This window comes from Brachycentrus maculatus, unplaced genomic scaffold, assembly GCF_059751285.1.
Source record: "Brachycentrus maculatus isolate JH-2025_06_01 unplaced genomic scaffold, ASM5975128v1 h1tg000294l, whole genome shotgun sequence".
NCBI classification, from domain to species: Eukaryota; Metazoa; Arthropoda; class Insecta; order Trichoptera; family Brachycentridae; genus Brachycentrus; species Brachycentrus maculatus.
In genome coordinates, this window is record NW_028281045.1 from 281,989 (window position 1) to 305,000 (window position 23,012).

At 34.0% G+C, this 23,012-nt stretch overlaps 1 protein-coding gene across 1 annotated transcript in view; it reads right to left on the reverse strand.

The window, feature by feature from the left end:
* LOC148304981 (ubiquitin-conjugating enzyme E2 R2) overlaps positions 1-23,012 on the reverse strand; it is a 90,895-nt gene that overhangs the window by 2,899 nt on the left and 64,984 nt on the right. Inside the window, exons 3-4 of the mRNA XM_088267411.1 lie at positions 3,307-3,539; positions 879-993 (exon numbers count right to left, since the gene is read on the reverse strand). Of these exons, the coding sequence (XP_088123537.1) occupies positions 879-993; positions 3,307-3,539 (348 nt within the window). The remainder of the gene's footprint in view (positions 1-878; positions 994-3,306; positions 3,540-23,012) is intronic.

Genomic DNA, 23,012 nt, shown 5'->3' on the forward strand with positions numbered 1-23,012 from the left:
TCTGTTACCTCTTAAAGTAGGGACTGACCGGAGCATTTCGTAGCGATGTAAAATTCCCGGCGAGCATCCGACTTCGGATGGTGTACTCGGAACGCTATACTGTTTATACGAATGCTCGCATCGTAACGTGTTACGTTACAACAAATTGACTCCGGTCAGTCCCCATCATTATGCTGCTGTCTACTGCTATTCTCACCACTCGATCAGAATTTGCTCTTCCAAGAAGAAGGAAAAGCAATTTAGGATAATTACATATTATATAATGATTACAAATCTTAAAAATTCTCAAGCGATAAAAAAAACATATTTTTTCTACATATTTTTTATTTGACCGGTGCGGTGACCGGGTTTCGACGTTACCAATATCACTAGACAAACATCATCAGATGCCAAATAAAATATATGTGGAAAAAACTACATAGTTGTTATTTTATTATGTAAAATGCAGTTCCGCCAAGAAATATCAGTACAAAACTTTAAAAAAATATTTCATCGTCTGAGGGGATAATGGACGCTTTAAATTCAAAGTTTGGATGGTGAAAGTGCTAATGAAAAGGACACCAGTAGCAAAAAGCTATAAACATCTAATTTCTTTGTTATTTTTACATTCAATATGTACTAGGTTTTACTACAAATTTTAGTACTAGGTTTTTGTATTCACAAAAATTATTTAAAGTTACAAATTTTATAACGACTATGTACTGATGTAGAATGTGGCGGCAGTTCACGCGGCTGGTGAGATGACGAGAGAGAATATACCTCGTGTCACCAGTTTTTTTAAAGGCGTGGTTACGTCATGCTGTCCACGATAGCGCGGTCATCGCGTTCGTTTGCGGTACATCTATGTACCGCAAGTATAAAGAGAACAGATGGGTTACCTGAGGTTCTTGCGTTTGAGGCTTAACTTTGGTTTTGATGCAGTAGTCTTCTAATGTAAGTGGTACAACGATTCCTTCCTTGTCAGCCTCTGCCTTTGCGATCTGCGCTTGTTTTCTGGAAACAACAAAAGACTTTAATGATATCTCAAAATACATGAAGAAAATTAGTATTTTTAGAAGTAAAAGGATATTTCTGCCAATGACCAGTATTTTTTTTATTTACAAACAAAAAAATAATAGAAAATAACAATAACAATAAATACAAAATAGTTTTAATGCGTTTAGGTTTATCATTGTAGAAATTATGACCGCAATTCTAGAATTAGGTTTGGAAAGAAGGGTGGATACTTGGGTGAAGAGTTGGATTCCTGCCTGTGTTAAGCTATTTAGAAAGTATAATTAAAATATTACTTTGTTTTAAAATTACTATATTTATAGTAATTTTAAAACAAAGTTACATTTTAATTATAAAATGGAAAATCACAAAGTTAGTGCTTCAAATAAAAATTATATTTAGAAAGTTCTCCTTCTCTGTTGTGAGCGGACACTGAAAGAACGGTTGGTTTGCATCCCCTATATCTTGTCCACATTCGCAATATGGTGATGTAACGCACTTTATCTTACAGAGATGCACAGGCAGTGAGCAGTGCCCAGACCTTAGGCGACAGAACAACAAAATGGAAGATCTATCGAGGTAAAAATATATATGGTCAGATAAACATTGAGTCATTATCTGACTTCAAACACAAGGCAAGTCGGTACTGATTTGGTACTGCTATTGTATAAATTTATTTCACGTCAGTACACTGCTGACTTCAATATTCCCCGTATATATTTTGAAGTCAGTCCGTTCCCCCCGCCACTATTTGTTTAACCGTTCTTTTTTCACTCATTCATTCCACATCTCCAAACAATCTCAACATACCCTTCTTAATTTCATCAACAATACTTATTTCAGCCTTGCATTCTTTATTTATTTCACCATTCAATCATCTATTATACATCGTTGTTCCACACATTCCTCTAAAAATCGCATTTCCACTGTATTCAGTCTACTTTCATCCTTTTTGCCAACTGCATGTTTCGTGTCTATACATTAGGGTGGGGTACCAAGACTCGATTATGTATTGCCAGTTTAGCCTTCACTGTTAGGGCATTTGTGCACTACACGGAATTACGCGGAATTTTACCGTCCGGCACGTCAGTTAGCGTTTTAAAACGATGATTGGCTTGGATTGGCTTGTGCTTTTGTCCATCTTTCTTCGGATCGGTGCTCTTGATCGGTGTGCGCGTAAATTCTATCATGCTAAACTGTCGTAGTCGCTTTCATTTTTCAAAACCAGACTGCTGGATGGTAAAATTCCGTGTAGTGCACAAACGCCCTTAGGCTTTTATTTGGCGAACTTTACCAAATATTTTCTTTGACCACTCAACAGTTGAATTTTTGCGAGAAAATAGAAACTGCACAAAATCGTCATCATTAAGGGGAAATTCTCAGAATTCAATTTCAGAACGCGGACAATGACGCAAGAGGTCGGTCCTTTGTTCACGCCCCATTTTTTTAAAGAATGCTTATTGGATATTTTATGTTTTTTTTTTGAATATATAAAAAATATTTTTATATACTTTTTTAACTCCTAACCTTTCAATTACTCTTTTCTTTTCAAAACCATATAATTATTTTGAAGAAGAACTTATTTTTCCAATGCAAAAACAGTGTTTTTAAAAAAAAAATTAAGTTGCGACTTAACAAATGCTAGGCTTAAAGTTGATACAAGACTGCCCGAATACTAGTTGGATTAGTAAATAAAAACAAATATATAAACATATATCGCTCAATCCTTTCAACAACGTCATATATAAAAAATCGACAATTTTCAGTTGTGCATGTTTTCGGAATATTGTTTTTGCATTTGAAGAAAAGGTATTGTTTAATTATTTTAAAAAAAAAACTAAATATTTTTCAAATGGCAAAAAAAACCTTCAGGTTTTACCATAAAAGATCTGTTACACAGTAAAAAGTTCAATAAGTGGCTTCATATTTATTTTTAAAACATTTTATCATATTCTTGAACTTTAAAAACGATCCCCTGAAAAATCAAGTTTTTTGATATATGACGTTGTTGAAAGGAGTGACCGATATGTATGCAGGGATTATGAAATGCCATAGGGTGGTTAAGTGACCACTTTACACACTTGGAATATTCACTATTCTCTAGGTCATAGTTTGGTCATTTTATCGTAAATACTTATCTCAGCTTTCCTATCATCACCATTTGAACATCTATCATACCTTCATCTTTAAGAAGTTGAAAAATACCCTGGAATGGTCAAACTTCCACCTTTTTAAAGAATGATAGATGGTTTGTTACAAAAAAATGTTTTTATACAAATGAATGGATGTATGAATGAGTGACGGTTGGCCCACCTGATGATGTTCTCGTACTCCTTGTCCTTGCCCTTGGTGTCCCTCCAGCGGCGGTACATGACGGAGGCGTCCACGTTGGCCGGGCTGAAGGTGTTGGGCTCGTTGAGCAGCGAGATGACGGACAGCAGGATGGTGCGCACATTCTGCGTCGGGTTCCAGCGCTCGCACGGCAGCTCGCCGCTCTGCGGGTCGTCCACGGGCGGGTGCAGGATCGAGATGCACAGGTCGCCGTTCTGGGGACAACCACACATCACCGGATTAGCAAACTTGGGATGTATTAAACACAATTATATATGTAGCATTCTTGATACAAAAATGGATTGCGATAATAATCTTCTTGTTCTAACCCTTATCCGCACCCAATGGTGTATAGGACACTGCATCATATAAACGCAGTGTTATCTTGATCGTTAACACACGAAGGAAAGGTGATCTGCCCTCCGCTTCAGATACCATCCCAGGGTAATATTGAATAAATATTAGTGTTACTGCTAATGGTACTGGAACTCTTGTGATGAGGAAGACGTAAACGCGCAAATGAAGACAATTATTTACTTATCAAAAATTACAAAGTCGTAAGGGTGAAAATAACAAACTGACACCAATATATCGAAAATTATAAAACACTTATTAGGGCGAGAAGAACAAAGCGACACCAATAGAAAAAGAGCGAGCGCGATGTATACACATTTGAATATTAATCTAATCTGAGCACACAAATATTGGTCCTCCACCCCTTATATACGATTTTAAAAGAGTTGCATGCGGTGGGGACAATATTGTAAACTTAATGAACTGCATCTTTTTGTTCTTCTCGAATACATTTATGCCTTACATTTCTGAATACAACTTTAATACACAAATTATTCTAAGAAATACACAGATTTGGAATGAACAATTGTGAAAAAATCACTTATATTTATTTGACCCCCCCCCCCCTTCCTGGGAATCGGGATTTACGTAAACAAAAGACAAAAGAATACACATGGGTAGCTAGTACTTCAGTTTCCGGAGTTCTAATGGCCCGGCCTTCTCATTTCACCTTTCGTGTTCCAAAATTAAATACGAATCTCGGAAAAAACACAAACAAGTGAATCGAATAAAACCTATCAAAAATATATATTTTCCCGCGCACGTGTTTACCATAGTCTAAAATTGAGTACCTGCCTATGTAATGCTCCAGCGAAATTTGTCTATTCATAGAGTGAATACACGGAGTATTTATAGTCCGTGACGAGTCTACCGGCTGCCCGAGCACGTGACTCGGCGCGATGGTCTGTTACGCAAATATCATTTAGGTGCGTGAATAATCGAGCGATATCTTTTTTTTATTTGCAAAAAGCCGATTATTTTTAAGCCGAACAATTATCGGTTCGACTGATCTTTCTAGATATCCACGCGGGCGAATAAAATGAACTTTTCTCATACATATAACAACTATTTACGCATTATTTAACTCGACACTGGCTAGGACACTCAAGAAGGGTGAAAAGCCATTAAAAAGAAGAAGAAGATATGTTATTTTTGACATCTCAACATAGATGAAAAAGGTGTCTCTAATAAAACTCTAGCGAGTCAAGCACTATGTTTCGAGTTTGAACCATATACTTATATAGAAGTGTCAAGAATTCGAGTAGTGTGGTTTTCAATCATGGGTAGATTTGGCGAGTGTTATACGAGTGTGATCACTTAAACCAGCCTATGACGGTCGTAAACCCCGTAAATGCCCAGACTTCCATATTCTTCTTCATCTATGTTGAGATGTCAAAATAAAGCAGGTTACTACATTATATTCTACCCATTATTGACAACCACACTACAATTCTTGAAAGATCTATATACTTATATGAACGAAGTTCGAAACATTGTTCTTGAATCACTAGAACTTCACTAGAGGCATCTATTGGATTAGTTAATTTCCTATTGTCGTCTTGCCGTATAGCAGGTGCGACTCGGATGACGATTCAGTATCTGTGTTGCCAATACAATGTCATGTTTTGTAAACGTGTATAGATTACGCGATGATTCGCTGATAACACGTGTTGCCAAATATATAGATGCAATCCTTCGCACATATTACATACTCGATTGATCTGTATATAGACTGACCTGACCGCCGCTGTTCGTTTGATAAATGCAATAGTCCCGGGTTCGATTCCCAGGGTGAGGGGTGAAAATAAATATTAGTGATTTTACACTAAAATATTTATTTAATATTACCCTGGTCCCTGAAGCGCAGGAGTAATCACCCTGTAAGTAATGATCAAGATAACACTGCGTCAATACGATGCAGGCTTGCAGGCTTGCAGGTTGACAGGTGCCGTGGCGTAGTTAGGTGGACGCTCGACTGCGAAACTGGCATCGCTGGTTCGATTCCCGCCAATTAATGCAAAATTAATTGAAGAAAGATTAATTTTGAATTGGTCTGGGTGTTTGTGATGTATTTTTCACATTTACCTTCCCTATCCTTACTATCCTACCAGCAGACAAGTGCTTATTTCGTGAATGGTAACACTTAGCTCATGTCTGATTTGACAGATAATTAGTTTTATCCTTCCGCTGAGCGAATATGGTTGTGTATACGCTTGAACAACGCTGGGAAATATTGCGACATTACTTTGAAAATCATGGTAATGTTGCAGAATGTGTGCGAAAATTGCGTACGGTTTTTGGAAGAAGAGAAGCACCGTCAGCTCCGTATGTTCGTTATCTTGTGAAAAAAGTGAAAGAAACTGGCATCCTCATCGATAAACCAAAGCGTGAAAAGCCAAAAACAGTGCGTACACCCGAGAATATCGATGTTGTGGCAGAAAGTGTGCGTGAAGCGCCATCAACATCAATTCACCGTCGTTCTCAACAATTGAACATTTCGGAGACATCATTGAGACGAATTTTGCATAAAGACCTTGGTATGACGCCATACAAAGTCCAATTGGTTCAGGAGTTGAAGCCAACTGACCATCCAATGCGTTTTCGCTTCGCTGAGTGGGCCTGCGATCGACTTACAGAAGATGCCGATTTTGCCAAAAAAATCATCTTTTCGGATGAAGCTCATTTTGATCTTGGCGGGTATGTAAACAAGCAAAATTGTCGTATTTGGGGCACAGAAAACCCGCACGCATACATTGAAAAGCCGGTACACCCAAAACGAGTCACTGTTTGGTGCGGATTTTGGTCCAGAGGCATAATTGGGCCATTTTTCTTTGAAAATGAGCAAGGAGTGGCCGTTACAGTCAATGGCGATCGTTATCGGGCCATGTTGAACGGATTTTTGTTCACAAAAATTGAAGAGGAGGATATTGGCAACATTTGGTTTCAACAGGACGGCGCTACGTGCCACACAGCCGAAGCTACACTCGATGTTTTGCGCCCTGTTTTAAAAAAAAAAAAGTTATTTGGCGGACCCTATATATATATATATATATATATATATATATATATATATATATATATATATATATATATATATATATATATATATATATATATATATATATATATATATATATATATATATATATATATATATATATATACATATATACAAATATACATATATACATATACACGTAGTCGTATAGGAGAATGTGACCAACTAATAAATCGTAAAATCTTCAGGAAAGCCATGTAAGTCACTTTTGCTTGGCAAGAAAATAAACATCAATGCAGTTAGTCATTTTTAACAAGTCAATCTATTATGCTTCCAAGTTAAAAAACCTTGTGGGATTTTTTCAGGGCAATATTAAGCTAGTATGATATCAAATAGTCAATGATCACGTTTTTGTAAAAGATGCACTTGGTCACTTTCTCCTGTATGACTACGATATATTCTTATACTATTTTTTGCCTTATATGAAGGTACTAGATAATAATAATAAATTCGGATAACTTTTATAGCGCCATTTTCGTTAAATACTACCTCAAGGGCGCTTCACTGTGAATGAATTGGGGAAAATATCATGGTGGAAATGATTTAGCAAACAAATGCGTTTTCAGTTTCCTTCTAGTATTCATTTAATTTATCTCGTTGTTTAAAGTATTCATTGAATTTATTTCGTAATGTCATTTCAATTCTAAGAAATATTGATCAATCTCTAATGCTTCTAAGGCTTCGTGACGCTTGAAAAAAACGGCTAACGTAAGATTGAAACTTTTTGTACATTCTTTCTATAAAAAAAAAACAATTTCAGTGACGTCACCTGCTACAAAACTCGACAAAGTAATGAGATTTTTTTATAAACAAATACAAAGTAAATGGCGCTGTAGTTCGTTTAATGCTGCTTCCGACCTTCTAGAGGTGAAATACGAAAAGTTGCCGAGCCAATAATATCGACAACAAAAAAACATGAATCATTTTCTTGCATTCAACTAAAATGGCTTCATATTAATTGTATTGTTTGACATCTCAACGAAGATGAAGATGGATATGGCAGTTTGTCATTTACGGGGCTGAAGACCGTCATAGGCTGGTTTAAGTCATCACTTAATACACGTGTAACATTCACCAATTCTACCCATGATTGACAACCACATAACTCAAATTCTTGGAAGTTCTACATATATATGATCCAATTTCGCAACATTGTAAATTTCCACTAGAGACATCTATTGGTGAGAAAATGCCCAGATTTCCACATTCTTCTGCGTCTATGTTAAGATGTCAAAAAATAAAATGGTACAAAGTGACTGCCGAATCAATTAATGACAATATACATAACTCATAAGTGAGACAACCCCAGAATTTGTGAACAAAGATTTGGACACACTCAAAATATAAGTGGTCACTTAGTTAATAATGTGTCGAGTTGTGGTCCCGTGGTTAGTGTCGCGGACTCTGAAGTCAGAGTTTCTCGATTCGAACCTACTCTACCACAATTTGATACCTTTTTCTTATAATGAGCCGCTTAGGCTCACAAAAATAGTATGAAATTTAAATATTTGTGTAAATAATAAAAACACAAATATTTCTCTTTATAAAATATATACATATATATATATATATATATATATATATATATATATATATATATATATATATATATATATATATATATATATATATATATATATATATATATCTTACTGAAAAACTGGTCTAAGGCGTAGATGTTCGGAAAATTAATAAAAATAAAAATATCTGGAAAACTAAGGCACTTTTACTGAGGTCATATTTTCATTTTTTGGTGAGTCATAAGCTGGCGTAACACCCCTTTAAAGGAATACGTCGGTTTATATACAAGTAAAATAATGATAGACCTACAATACTCGACCGATGAGATTGATTGTCGATCTCTTGCAGGGACACACTATTATTAGTTTAGCGAGTGATGAAAAAAAACTAATTGGCTGTGACGTCATCGGTCGTTATTTCTTATTGGTCGCTCGAGCCAATCAGCTGACGGGCCGATTGCACATCCCGCGAGTGTGCCACGGTCACCGGTGGTCCACATGGGCAGGAGCCATATCTCCCTCCGGGAAGCGTAACTGTGCAGCTGCCGAAATCATTCCGCATTCGACCCAAGACACCCTGCAGATATCGCTCACTCCTTTCAAGAACGTCATAAATCAAAAATCGACAATTTTCAGTTGTGCATGTTTTCGGAATGCCTAGAAAATGTACTATATCCCAGCAAAAGCGGCATATTTTTAACTTAATATTTACCCGCTACAGGGCAGAATGTGTTTGTTTTTGCATTTTGAAGAAAAGGTATTGTTTAATTATTTTTTCAAATATACTAAATATTTTTCAAATGGAGAAAAAACCTTCAGTTTTTTTTAGGAAAAACCTAAAAAGATCTGTTACACAGTAAATAGTTCAATAAGTGGCTTGATATTTATTTTTTACACATTTCATTATATTCTTAAACTTTGAAAACGATCTCTTAAAAAAAATCCAGTTTTTTATATATGACGTTGAAAGGAGTGAGCGATATGTTATCTATGTATTCGGATTATATTAATTTTAATAATAAATCAATATTAAACAAACATTGTTTTTTTTTCTTTAGTGTACCTCTATAATTTATCGATTTTTACACTGCGGCTGTCCAAACTCAAAACACAGTAAGGGACTTTTTTGTAGTACGTTTTTTTTGCATTTTTGGACTAAGTAGATTCCACTTAGTCCAAAAATGCAAAAAAAAACTATAAAAAATGTCCCTTATTGTGTTTTAAGTTTGGACAGCCGACTGCCTTAGAGACAAAATAAAGAGTTCACGCATTCGTGGAAGCCTGGGTGTAACAGGCATCAATAGTAAGGTAGAGGAAAGGTAATTGAGATGGTACGGGTACATAGGATGCAGAGAACCTGATCATATTGTGAACCAGGCGATTGATAATAATAATAATAATTTGGGATAGTTCATATAGCGCTATTTCGATCACTATTTCTTAAAATCTATTATGACACGCGTTTCGATGCGTTCCGCAACAGTTTCAAGCGGTGTCTGAAAATGCTAATATTTATTGAAACCTTTATATACATAAAAAAAACGCCTCCGTAGTGTAATGGTCAGCACGCTCGGCTACCGTTCTGGAGGTCCCGGGTTCGATTCCCAGGGGGGGTCAAATAAATATAAGTGATTTTTTCACTGTAATATTTATTCAATACTACCCTGGACTGGTACCTGAAGCGGAGGGCTGATCACCTTTCCTTCATGTGTAAACGATCAAGATAACTCTGCGTTTATATGACGTAGTGCCCTATGCACCATTGGGGTGCGGATAAGGGTTTTGTTATATTATTATTATTATTATTATATACATAAATTGAACCCGGGATCTCACGCACGTTAGCCAAATGCGCAAACCACTACACCACTAAGACGTATTTGTACAAATTAATTGCTTGTATTTGGACAGGCAATTAAATAATTCTGCTCGTTTAAAAATATTTACCATAAATAAACAGATCAAAAATGATATTTACAAAACACAAAGGTCATGATAAAAGTGGGCAGATGTCGTGTACAGGTATTTTTTCAAATGCACGAAATATTTTCAAACACATTTCAAACGAAAAGGGCCTTTGAAGAATTTTAGCGAGAAAGAGGGGAGTGGGTAGCGTTGGGACGCAGATACGGAAGAAGAAAGAGGAACCTTTGAAAGAAATTGTTTAAAAGAAATATCTCGCAAAAATTGGTAGGTGGTTCTAATATTAAAATCGAAAATGCCACGCGACAGTGCGGTCACGTCTGACACACTTCCCTCACTCCTTTCAACAACGTTATATAACAAAAAACTTGATTATTCAGGAGATCGTTTTTAAAGTTCAAAAATATAATCAAATATTTAAAAATAAATATCAAGCCACTTATTGAACTTTTTACTGTGCAACAGATCTTTTCAGGTATTATAAAACCTGAAAAATAATGTTTTTTCTCCATTTGAAAAATATTAAGTATATTCAAAAAAATAATTGAACATTACCTTTTCTTCAAAATGCAAAAACAACCCTTTCTGTCCTGTAGCGGGTAAATATTAAGTTAAAAATATGCCGCTTTTGCTGGGATATAGTACATTTTCTGGGCAATCCTGAAAACATGCAAAACTGAAAATTGACGATTTATGATTTATGACGTTGTTGAAAGGAGTGAGCGATATATATAGTTTACCTTTGCCTAGAGTTGGTATTTTTATATTTATGGTAAAATGGCGCTATATAAATTACTATTGTATTTTATATAAAAAAAAACTCCATCGACAAGACACACAAGGTGGCTGGGCGGGTCTCTGCATTTTTTTTAAATATGTTTAAAATTGTGATTTAAATAAAAAATATTTTAAAAATTTATTTTTTTGTTTGAACTTCATGTACAGAAAATAAATAAGTACATTGGCGGGCTTATTGCTGAAAAGCAATATATTCCAACCAACCAAAAACAGACTATGTAGTGATATTGGTCAAAAACGTTTGATACCATATACATATATATAACTGTTTGCAATCAGAGGGTAGATAGCACTTGAGCATTAAAAAAAAAACAAATTACAAATGATAATAAGGAAGGCAAAGGAAAAAGGGAGTTTAGGGAAGGAGGTAGAGGGAAAAACAAAGGAAGGAGGTTTGATTTGAGGAATTACATTACATAGTTATTTCTTATGTTTCAGTTTTTTTAACCAAAGCGAGCGCCGAGTGAGTCACTCCGGTCGCGGTTACTCACTGTTATAACAGAGGAGAAAGTTAGAATAATAATTATTAAATGCGTTTAGAACTGAATTATTGTATAACTGTTTTACGTATTCTTGATGAACACTGAAAAATCACGTTTCGGTGACGCAATACTTAATCGGGCACATTCGCGATGTGATGTTTTCTGTAATTTTAAACTTTGTAATATAATTAATTTTAATCATTTGAAATTTAAATTTTACACGGTAAATACAACTACATATTTCTTAAAATCTATTGTGAATTGTGATTCAATAATCCATTGCGCATCATTTTCAAACACCGTATGTGAAGCTCAGTCGAAATTTTAGAGTTGCGTCCTTGAGACGTTGAAGGATGAAGAGGAGGTTGAAGCTGTTACTTTTTTTCTTCTTTTTTTATCAGTGGGAACATTGTCAATGGGGGGGAGGCTTAAGTCATTGTCATATTGTAATTATGGATATATTGGCATTTATATTTTTATTAATTTATAATATTTCAAACGTTGCAGTTTATGACTTTTTGTATGTTCATCAAACCCTTATCCGCACCCCAATGGTGCAAAGGGCACTGCATTATATAAACACAGTGTCATCTTGATCGTTAACACGAAGGAAAGGTCATCAGCCCTCCGCTTCGCGTACCAGTCCAGGGTAGTATTGAATAAATATTATAGTGAAATAATCACTTTTATTTATTTGACCCCCCCTGGGAATCGAACCCGGGACCTCCAGAACGGTAGCCGAGCGTGCTGACCATTACACCACGGAGGTGGACAAAATGTATGTTTTGTATGTTAGATAAGATAAAATAGATTTAAGAAACGTTGTATTTACCAAGTAAAACTTAAATTAAAAATGGATAGATGTTTCATCTCAAGTGAGGCACTGATAAAAAAAAGCTCCTACATATACAATTTCATTTTATTAAACATGTCGTCGTATACATAGTTTTATTGTGTATAAAAGATTTTTTAAATATTTTCGATCTAAGGGGTTAAACTTGCACACTTTTGCATTGTAAAAAAAATAACATCAGAATATGGCATTTAATTATTTTTTTTTACAAGATCGAGTTTATTATTAAATGATATGAAACTTGTGAGTATATTTGTATAGTCGGTCCGAAGTATGGTGGTACCCAATAACAAATATCAAAATGGTGGTTCGTGATGGTCGCCAAATAACCAGAGGCACGCGAACTCAAGTTTAGCCCAAAACACAAGGAAAACGTATTTGTTCATGAAGGAACCTTTCCATACGTGGCTTATACATAATTATCAAACAGGCGGAGATTAATACGTTCGTATTATGAGTATAAATCGTAAAGCACATCACGAACGTGTTGTATTTCAAAATTAAAACAAAAGGGGTCATTAATACATTTTCTTCCATAATTTTAAACATAAACTTAAAACGCTAAAACCCCTAATTTGTATGTTTTTTTTACGCGGGACTTCGATAGTTAATTTCTGGGTATAGCCAAATAAATAACAAACTAAAGGGGATATTCGCAAGTACATAATCTCATGATCACGAGTAGATTAGGCAAAAGAAAACGATCTTTATTTAACTGGTGTTGAAATGGTCGATATAGTGTATGATATTGACGACATATAGTCAAGAGACGAAAACAAAAACCATGCCAAAATATAAATACACTATTTATAAATTCGGTTGGGTAGATTCCTTTATCCGCTATGCGACAATGAAGGTTTATTCGATTTAATTCAATGAATGTCAGTCGGTATTACAATGACCTAGGCCGTATTTTCATATGACCTTTGCGTGTCATATAGCCTCCAGCTCCCCCCCGTTCTCTCTCCTCGGTTTCCACCCCCTAGCATCCCCTAGCATCGCACCCTTAACTACATACATACACAAGGCCTATACTTTAAAATTCTTTTAAAAGTCTGTAACAATTGTATTTAATTTTAATTTTAATATAATCCAAAATGAAGACTCTAAGAAGCATATCTGGTAAGAGTCTACGAGATATTGAACGCTATCCCAGCGCAATTCTAGATCTGATACAGAAGCATCTAGGCTTCCTGACAGACCTTCTCTTGCTAAGCATTTTTTTAAACTAAGTTGCGAAATTGATTGAAAATGTTAAGTCTAAATTAAAAGCATTGTTAACTTTGTGGTATGGTAATATAATACTCTCCTTATCATTCATAGTTCACTTTGAGTAATACCAAAAAGTGAACGATGAATGATAAGGAGAGTGTTGTATTGACACATGTTTCGATGCGCTGAACATCAAAATCAAACACTGTAACATAGCCAAAATTTGAGAGTCGTGCTCTTGGGATGTTGAAGGATGAAGAGGGGAAAATAGCTATTTCTTATTTTTTATTAGTGGGAACATGGACAATAGCGGGGAGACTTTAGAAGGAAAAAAATAGTGAAAAATGTTGCGTTTTCACAACTTTCCTCAATTTCCTCCGAAATTTTCCAACAACCTTTCCCTGTTGTGGCGATCACATATTTTGAGCTTTCTCCTTCGGAAATTTCACGTCAGCGAGAAGGCGTGAAATCTCAATCTGTTTGGCAGATTTTGAAGCCTCGCCTCTAGCCCTAACCACAGTGCAGCCGCACCTTTCACACACCCTTAAGTACGGCTTGATAGGCACACTTATATATTTTAAATTGAATATAATTGACATTGTAAAATAAATGAAATGTACTGATAATTTCATATTATTTTTTGACATCTCATCAAAGATGAAGAAGAATATGGAAGTCTGGGTACTTACGGGGCTGACGACCGTCATAGGGCTGGTTTAAGTGAACGTGTTACACGTGTGTATTAAGTGATCACTCAAATCAGCCTATGACGGTCGTCAGCCCCGTAAATGCCCAGACTTCCATATTCTTCTTCATCTTTGATGAGATGTCAAAAAATAATATGAAAAATAACTCCTATAATTGGAGATAATCCAGATTTGTGAACAAGTATTTGGACACACTCAAAATGTTGTACTGATAATTTAACTAGAAATTTAATAGAAATGGCATTGTTAAATAAATTAAATGTACTGATAATTTAACTGGAAATTTAATAAAATTAGCATTATAAAATAAATTAAATGTACTGATAATTTAACTGGAAATTTAATAAAATTGGCACTGTAAAATAAATTATATGTACTGTTAATTTAACTGGAAATTCAATAAAATTGGCATTGTAAAATAAATTAAATTACTGACAATTTAACAGAAAACTTAATAAAATAGGCATTGTAAAATAAATGGAAATGATTGATAATTTAACTGAAAACATAATACACTTGACATTGTAAAACAAAAGAAATTACCGATAATTTTGCTGAAAAGTTAACAGTTTTGGTATTTTTAAATAAATGAATTTACATTATATTGAAAATTTAATAGAATTGTCATTGTGAAATAAAACGAATTGCTGAAAACTATCAAGTACCAAAGAAATATTATTTCCCATGCTAGCAGTACAAGGCACAAATTTTCTGCAGCGTTATATTGATCGTTATATAAATCAATAAATGACGCCCAAAATAAGCGGGTCTTGAATATTCACATGAGAACTAATAGTACGTGACACATTACGTAGTACATTACATGTAATCAATATTACCTACTCGCTAGAAATCCATACACGTGTCCATGGACAATGCATATTTAATTAAAATCTAAAATGTAAAGTTTCATACATATTATATTTGACATCTCAACATAGATGAATAAGAATATAGAAGTCTAGGGTATTTACAGGGCTTACGGCCCGTCATAGGCTGGTTAAGTGATCACTTTACACACGTGCAACATTCACCAATTCCACCCATTATTGACAACCGCACTTCTCAAATTTTTGGTATAAAAAACTCCTACAAATATCATTAAAACATTTTACATCTTAATAAAACGGCTGTCCAAATTTAAAACACAGTAAGGGACATTTTTTGTAGTAGTTTTTTTTGCATTTTTTGACTAAGTTGAGTGTACTTAGTCCATAAATGCAAAAAAAAACTACTACAAAAAAATGTCCTTTACTGTGCTTTAAAATTGGACAGCCGAAAAGGGTCCTTGCTAAATAAAAAGCGTTCCCAATCCAACCATAGATGGCTCTTGTTAACTCACACACCGTGTCATGAGATTTATGATATTATGGCAACCACACTACTCAAAATTTAAGAACTCGTACATATATCGTGTAATACTTTGCGTCGCTCCGTGTGCGAGTTCGCGGCTACATTGATGTAACGTCGACGTAATAGGGTTAACGACACATAATATTTGACCCTCGACAAAAGTTAATTCATCCCAAATTCAAACATCCATAGCCTAAAGATTTTTTTGGTGAAAACGCTTCGAAGTGACTCACTTGTATTTTGTGTAATGACGCATCGAAAAATTATTATGTTACGCGGAAAATAACCGGTGACTGTAATATTGAGAAATTTTAGAGGAGCAGATAACATGCATATATTGGTACGCACACTCAAATCACATGCATAATTAAATCTCAGATCACCATAGTATACACACACACATATATATGTTTATATATATATGTATATGTTTATATATATTTATATATATATATATATATATATATATATATATATATATATATATATATATATATATATATATATATATATATATATATATATATATATATATATATATATATATATACATATATATATATATATATATATATATATATATATATATATATATATATATATATATATATATATATATATATATATATATATATATATATATATATATATATATATATATATATATATATATATATATATATATATATATATATATATTTCCGTATTACCGTATTGAAGGTCCCGGGTTCGATTCCCAGGAGGGGTCAAATAAATAAAAGTGATTTTTTCACTCTAATATTTTTTCAATATTACTCTGGATTGGTTCCTGAAGCGGAGGGCTGATCACCTTTCCTTCATGTGTTAATAACGATCAAGAAAACACTGCGTTTATATTATGCAGTGCTCTATGCACCATTGGGTGCGGATAAGTGTTTAAAATAAAATTATATATATAAATATATATGAAAGAAGGTGGAAGTCTAAGTATTCCAGGGCTTACGACCTGACCTGCCTGGCTTAAATAAAATATCAAAAACGATAGATGTTTCATATACAAGTTGTGACACCTATAATTCTTATTATTTTTTGACATCTCATCAAAGATGAAGAAGAAACTTCTTCATCTTAGAATCATCGAATCAATCAATGAGAATATAAATAACTCCTAAGTGGAGACTACCCCACAATTTGTGAACAAAGATTTGGACACACTCAAAATATAAGTGGTCACTTAGTTAATAACTTGTCGGGTTGTGGTCGCGTGGTTAGTGTCGCAGACTCTTAAGTCAGAGTTTTTTGGTTCGAATCCACTCTACCACAATTTGATACCTATTTCTTATAATGTCAAAAAATAATATGAAAATAACTCCTGTAATTGGAGATAATCCAGATTTTGTGAACAAGTATTTGGACACACTCAAAATGTTGTAAATACCTATAATTCTAATTATTTCGCTTAAAATAATAAAATAAAATAATACATTACGTTCTAATTTATCATTGAGTGAGCGATGTTATACAAATTTTATGTAACTAGACCATTTATCAAAGTCGAGTATTGCGTTTAGGACTACATTACGTAAGGTTATATTATTCATTTTACTAGCTATACTAGCTACTACCCCCAAATTCCAATAAACGTCAATCAACACAAGTCGCTCACTCCTTTCAAGAGCGTCATAAGTCAAAAATCGTCAATTTTCAGTTGTGCATGTTTTCGGAATGCCCAAAAAATATACTATATCCCAGCGAGAGGCATATTTTTAACTTAATATTTACCCGCTATAGGGCGGAAAGTGTTGTTTTTGCATTTTGAAGAAAAGGTATTGTTTAATTATTTTTTTAAATTTACTAAATATTTTTCAAATGGAGAAAAAATCTTCAGGTTTTACCTAAAAAGATTCGTTGCACAGTTAAAAGTTCAATAAGTGGCTTGATATTTATTTTTAATACATTGTATTATATTTTTAAACTTTAAAAACGTTCTTCTGAATTTTTTTTTGATTTATAACGTTCTTGAAAGGAGTGAGCGAAGTTTGTCAATGTTAAATTTACCGTATACAACGAGTGACAATATTACGTATGAATTTCATAATGAGTTCCCAAAGGTGCGATTCCCTAGCAGTGGCGACGGTGAGCGGCGGACGCCTCCATTTATTCAGGAATTCTGTGATTTGTTAAACAATAATAACTTATATATTATACAGGCTTAATTGAGACGAAGCTTCGTTTTTTTTTATACAAAGTAAGATGGAAGTCTGAGCATTTGGCTGGCTCAAATGATCACTTAATACACTTGTGTAACGTTCACCATTATGACCATTATTATACATCCACATTGCTTGATTTTTTAAAAAGATATATACATGCACTGTTGTTGGATTTCTTGCGTATGTTTGGAATTTTAATAGATATATAATTTCGGCAGATGGTGCCGCCATTATTGGATAATTTATTAAGTATATAGCATACTGTAATTTACATGGGTGTAATTAATTCCGAATTGATTGACATGGAAATAACATTTAATCCACCTCCACAGTGTTGTGGTTACCGCGTTTGGCTACCATGCCGGAGGTCCCGGTTTCGATTTCAATCAAAATAAGTCAAAGTGTTTTTTTTTTCAGTACAATATTTATTTTATATCACATATAAATAAATATTAGTGATTTAACACTGTAATATTTATTTAATTTTACCCTGGACAGGTACCTGAAGCGTGAGACTATTCAACTTGTCTTCATATAATTATCGATCAACTTAACATTGCAATAATTTGATGCAGTGCCCTATGCACCTTCAGGTGCGGATGAGGGTAAAAAGAAGATAAGATTTTAAAAATATTATAAAATATTTTTTCTCAAAGCAATGGTGGTTGCCCCACTTTCGTACAATTCCGACTCTCGTTCACATTATTATTTATTTTTTTATTTGTCAGTCACCCAGTGAGAGGATGTTTCTGCCAGTGTCCAGTCTTCTTTTTATTTACAAACAAAATAAAAATAATAAATAATTATGACAATTAATAAAAACAACTTGCTCGTTCAAATTTCAGAATATACTATGTACAAATGCCATAGACCGCCTGTAGTCACTGATGACTGACGGCAACCGCAGCACCAGTAAAGAATATTATGTACGAATGCCGAAGACCGTCTGCAATCACTAATGACTGACGCCAACCGGAACATCAGTAAGGTATATAAACATATGTACGAATGTGGAAGACCGCCCGTAGTCACCGATGACTGACGGCACCAGTGCGATATATTATGTACGAATGTCGAAGACTGCCTGTAGTCACTTATGACTGACGGCAATCGAAACACCAGTAAGGTATATAAACATATTCAATTCAATTCCATTTATTTATTTATAATTAACATACACATTACAAACTTAAAATTGAAAGCGTATACATTAAAATCGAAAATATGCAAGAATACTAATGCTAAAGGTGTAGAAGAACCCGCTTCGGAAAACTCCTTCAGACACATGGAACAGATTAATATCCAATGAGATATTGTTCAACATAGCGGTAGCTCTTCCTACAGGCATAACCATCGGCAGATTGTACAGTCCTGTGTATAGGAATGTGAAACAATCTATGCCGACGCTGTCTTAGGTAACATACAGACCAATGCTCCGGATAATTTCAGGATTATCGATCATACCGCGCAACAATCGATAAAAATGCGTAATCAAATACACGAATATATGTACGAATGTGGAAGACCGCCCGTAGTCACCGATGACTGACGGCAACCTGAGCACCAGTGCGATATATTACGTACGAATGTCGAAGACTGCCTGTAGTCACTTACGACTGAAGGCATCCGGAGCACCAGTGAGGTAAGGTTGCCAACCGCCACACTAGAGCGGTAGCTGTTGGGCAACATATCATCCTTGCTCATTACACGGGACTAATTAATACTGCAGTTGCACAATTAAACAATATTCGGTGGCATAACGCAACCTAATTAGCCGAAATTTGAATTATAATTTATTATTACAATCTCAATTATCACAAGTAAAACATGAACAATACAGTAAACCCCCCTATAACGTTGATATAGGTACCGCGTTATCGCGTGGAACTTTATATGGGGTTAATGTTCTAATGTGTATTTTTACATTTCAACCAGCAGAAATAACTGAAATGAGTCATTTAACATAAAAATACAATTCAAAACATTACTTACTTACTTACTTATAACCATTATTCGCACCCAATGGTGCATAGGGCACTGCATCGAATTGACGCAGTGTTATCTTGATCATTACTTACATGAAGGCAAAGTGATCACTCTTGCGCTTCAGGAACCAGTCCAGGGTAATATTAAATAAATATTACATTGTAAAATCACTAATATTTATTTTCACCCCCCTGGGAATCGAGCCCAGGACCTCCAGCACGATAGCTAAACACGCTGACCATTACACCACGGAAGCGGACAACAAAAACATTAACCCCATATAAAGTTCCCTCCGATAACGCGGTACCTATCTCAACGTTAAAGGGGGGTTTACTGTACTTTGAACATTTCCACTGACTTGGTAATAGAGGAGCGTTTTTTATCTTTGAAACTAATGCTTTAAGAAAATACGCTACTGTCTGGTACACGTTATTATACCTGATAATACTAGTTATCACTTAAGTGTCTAGATTTATAGATACGGACCCACAGTCCATTAAATATTCACAGCAGTTTGATAATGCCCCAACAGAGCGAAACAATTGTCACGATGATTTTTTTATTTTTGTTTTTACATTAAATAATAATAATAAAAAAAAATTAAACAAATAACTTAGCAGACCCGAAAAACCAGGGTTTGAAGTCAACATTTACTCCGTTTTCAGGCCGTTTCCCCGCAGAGGTAGGACTGTATGTGTATGTCAGGACACTCTTCTGTCCTGACATACACTCCTCGCCTCCTTCACATCCATACATCTAGTCATATTTGCCCTCCGATTACGCAGACTTTTGAACATATTTTAAGTATTTAGGTATTTAGGTATTTTAGATATTCTAGATATTTTAATATTTAAAATATAAATTATGGAGTTCTAAAAATTATACGTCAAATAAATAAATAACTTTATAGTTATTGTTTTATTGCAATATATAAAATGCAGTTCCAACAAGAAATGTCAGTAGTACTAGTACTACTACTACTACTACCATCACGCCGTTTCCCCGCAGGGGTAGGCAGAGATGATGGAACGCCACACTCTTCTGTCCTGACATACACTCCTCGCCTCCTTCACATCCATACATCTAGTCATACATGCCCTCCGATTACGCAGACTTTTGACACCGCCAGATTTTAGGTTCTGATTGATCTGATCGTGCCAAGTCTTTTTCGGTCGTCCTCGTTCTGTTTTCCCTTTCACATTCGCCACATATATTTCCTTAGTCATTTCTCTCGTTATCCATTTGCTCCACACGTCCATAAAGAAACCTCTATTAAAAGAGAATGCCAGTAAAAAAATCTAATAATTAAATAAACGTATGAACAATACCTAACACAGACCACTTATCGCTCACTCCTTTCAAGAACGTCATAAATCAAAAATCGTCAATTTTCAGTTGTGCATGTTTTCGGAATGCCCAGAAAATGTTCTATATCCCAGCAAAAGAGGCATATTTTTAACCTAATATTTACCCGTTACAGGACAGAAAGTATTGTTTTTGCATTTTGAAGAAAAGGTATTGTTTAATTATTTTTTAAACATACTAAATATTTTTCAAATGGAGAAAAATCCCTCATGTTTTACCTAAAAAGATGTGTTGCACAATGAAAAGTTCAGTAAGTGGCTTGATATTTATTTTTAATACATTGTATTATATTTTTTAAATTTAAAAACGTTCTCCTGAAAAATCAAGTTTTTTGATTTATGACGTTCTTGAAAGGAGTGAGCGTTATGTGTAATATTTACTGTTATTTATAACATTGCCAGAATGAAGTATCGTATAGAAATGCTTAAAATACAACATTCGCCTCTGATTACAAAAACAGCGAAAAAGTGTATTATTTAATATCGAATCCTCAATATTATCGTGGTTCGGCTAAAAATAAAATAAAACAAATTGCGAAAAAATCAATATCATTCGGAAGAGCGTGCCTGTATTGTCGATGTTGACAAATTGTCGAGGATGTATTTTGTAAATTAATTTGTCGAGTGGGTGTACCTTAGAACCATAATAATCGACATGCCACAAAATGAATACAAAAGTTATATAAATATTTTGTCGACCATACTGTTACATTAGTATGAGTTATTGAATATTGATCATTGCCGGCATATTTGAGCTGAATAGAATCGCTCAAATAAGCAATAAACGAACGTTATAAAATAAATTTCAACGGAACTTTAATTTTCATTTATTGATTCGGCAGTCATTTTGTGGTAAAACCTATTCATTTTTAATTAAAATTTCACTTAGAAAATTTACTGTGACACGTCAGCTGTCCAACCTCATAACACAGTAAGGGACAATTTTTTTGTAATACGTTTTTTTCGCATTTTTGGACTAAGTAGATTTTACTTAGTCCAAAAATACAAAAAAAAACCTACTACAAAAAAATGTCCCTTACTGTGTTTTAAGTTTGGACAGCTGACGTGTTTCGATGCAAAATTAAATAAAAAAAAATAAAAAAGAAACAGCTTTTACGCCTTCTTCAACCTTCAACGTCCCAAGGACCCAAATCTAAATTTTGGAATTAGCTTCACATACGGTGTTTGAAAATGATGCGGAATGCATCGAAACACGCGTCACGGTAGATTTTAAGAAATAGTGGTATTTACTAAATAAAAATTTAACTAAGAACATTAAATATTTGGGAACCAAGTACTTCAATAACCTTCCTACAGATATGAAAAAAAATAGAAGACACTAAAATGGTACAAAATAAATTTAATTAATTATATACATGTTAATCCTAGAAAGAAAATAAAACACAGTAAAATATAATTACGTATAATATAAATAAATTTTATCACCACAAACATCAAAAATAAATAATAAGTGTAAGTCCCTCTCATTATTGGAGAGAGCACCGTAATTAATTTTAAGATTGTAAAGTATAAATGGCTAGAAAATGAATTAAATTATTTAAAAAAACTCATGTAACTATGTGAAATAAATTAACAATATAGAATATTTTATTTGTTGTTTCGGCATTCACTTTGAGATAAGACACGATGAAATTGTAAAAGAAAAACATTTGTTTTTTAGGACTTGAGTTTATTTTACTAAAACGACTAGTTTCGGAAGCTATGCTTCCATCTTCAAGTCTAAATAAAAAGTATGTGGTAAAAAAACAAGTGTTTTTTTCAATAAAATTAAAAAATTAAATAAAACCTTTTTTTCAAAACTTCATAAATTTTAGAAGAAGCTTAACTTTTTTTAGAACGGGATAGTATGATTTTTCATTTTTCAG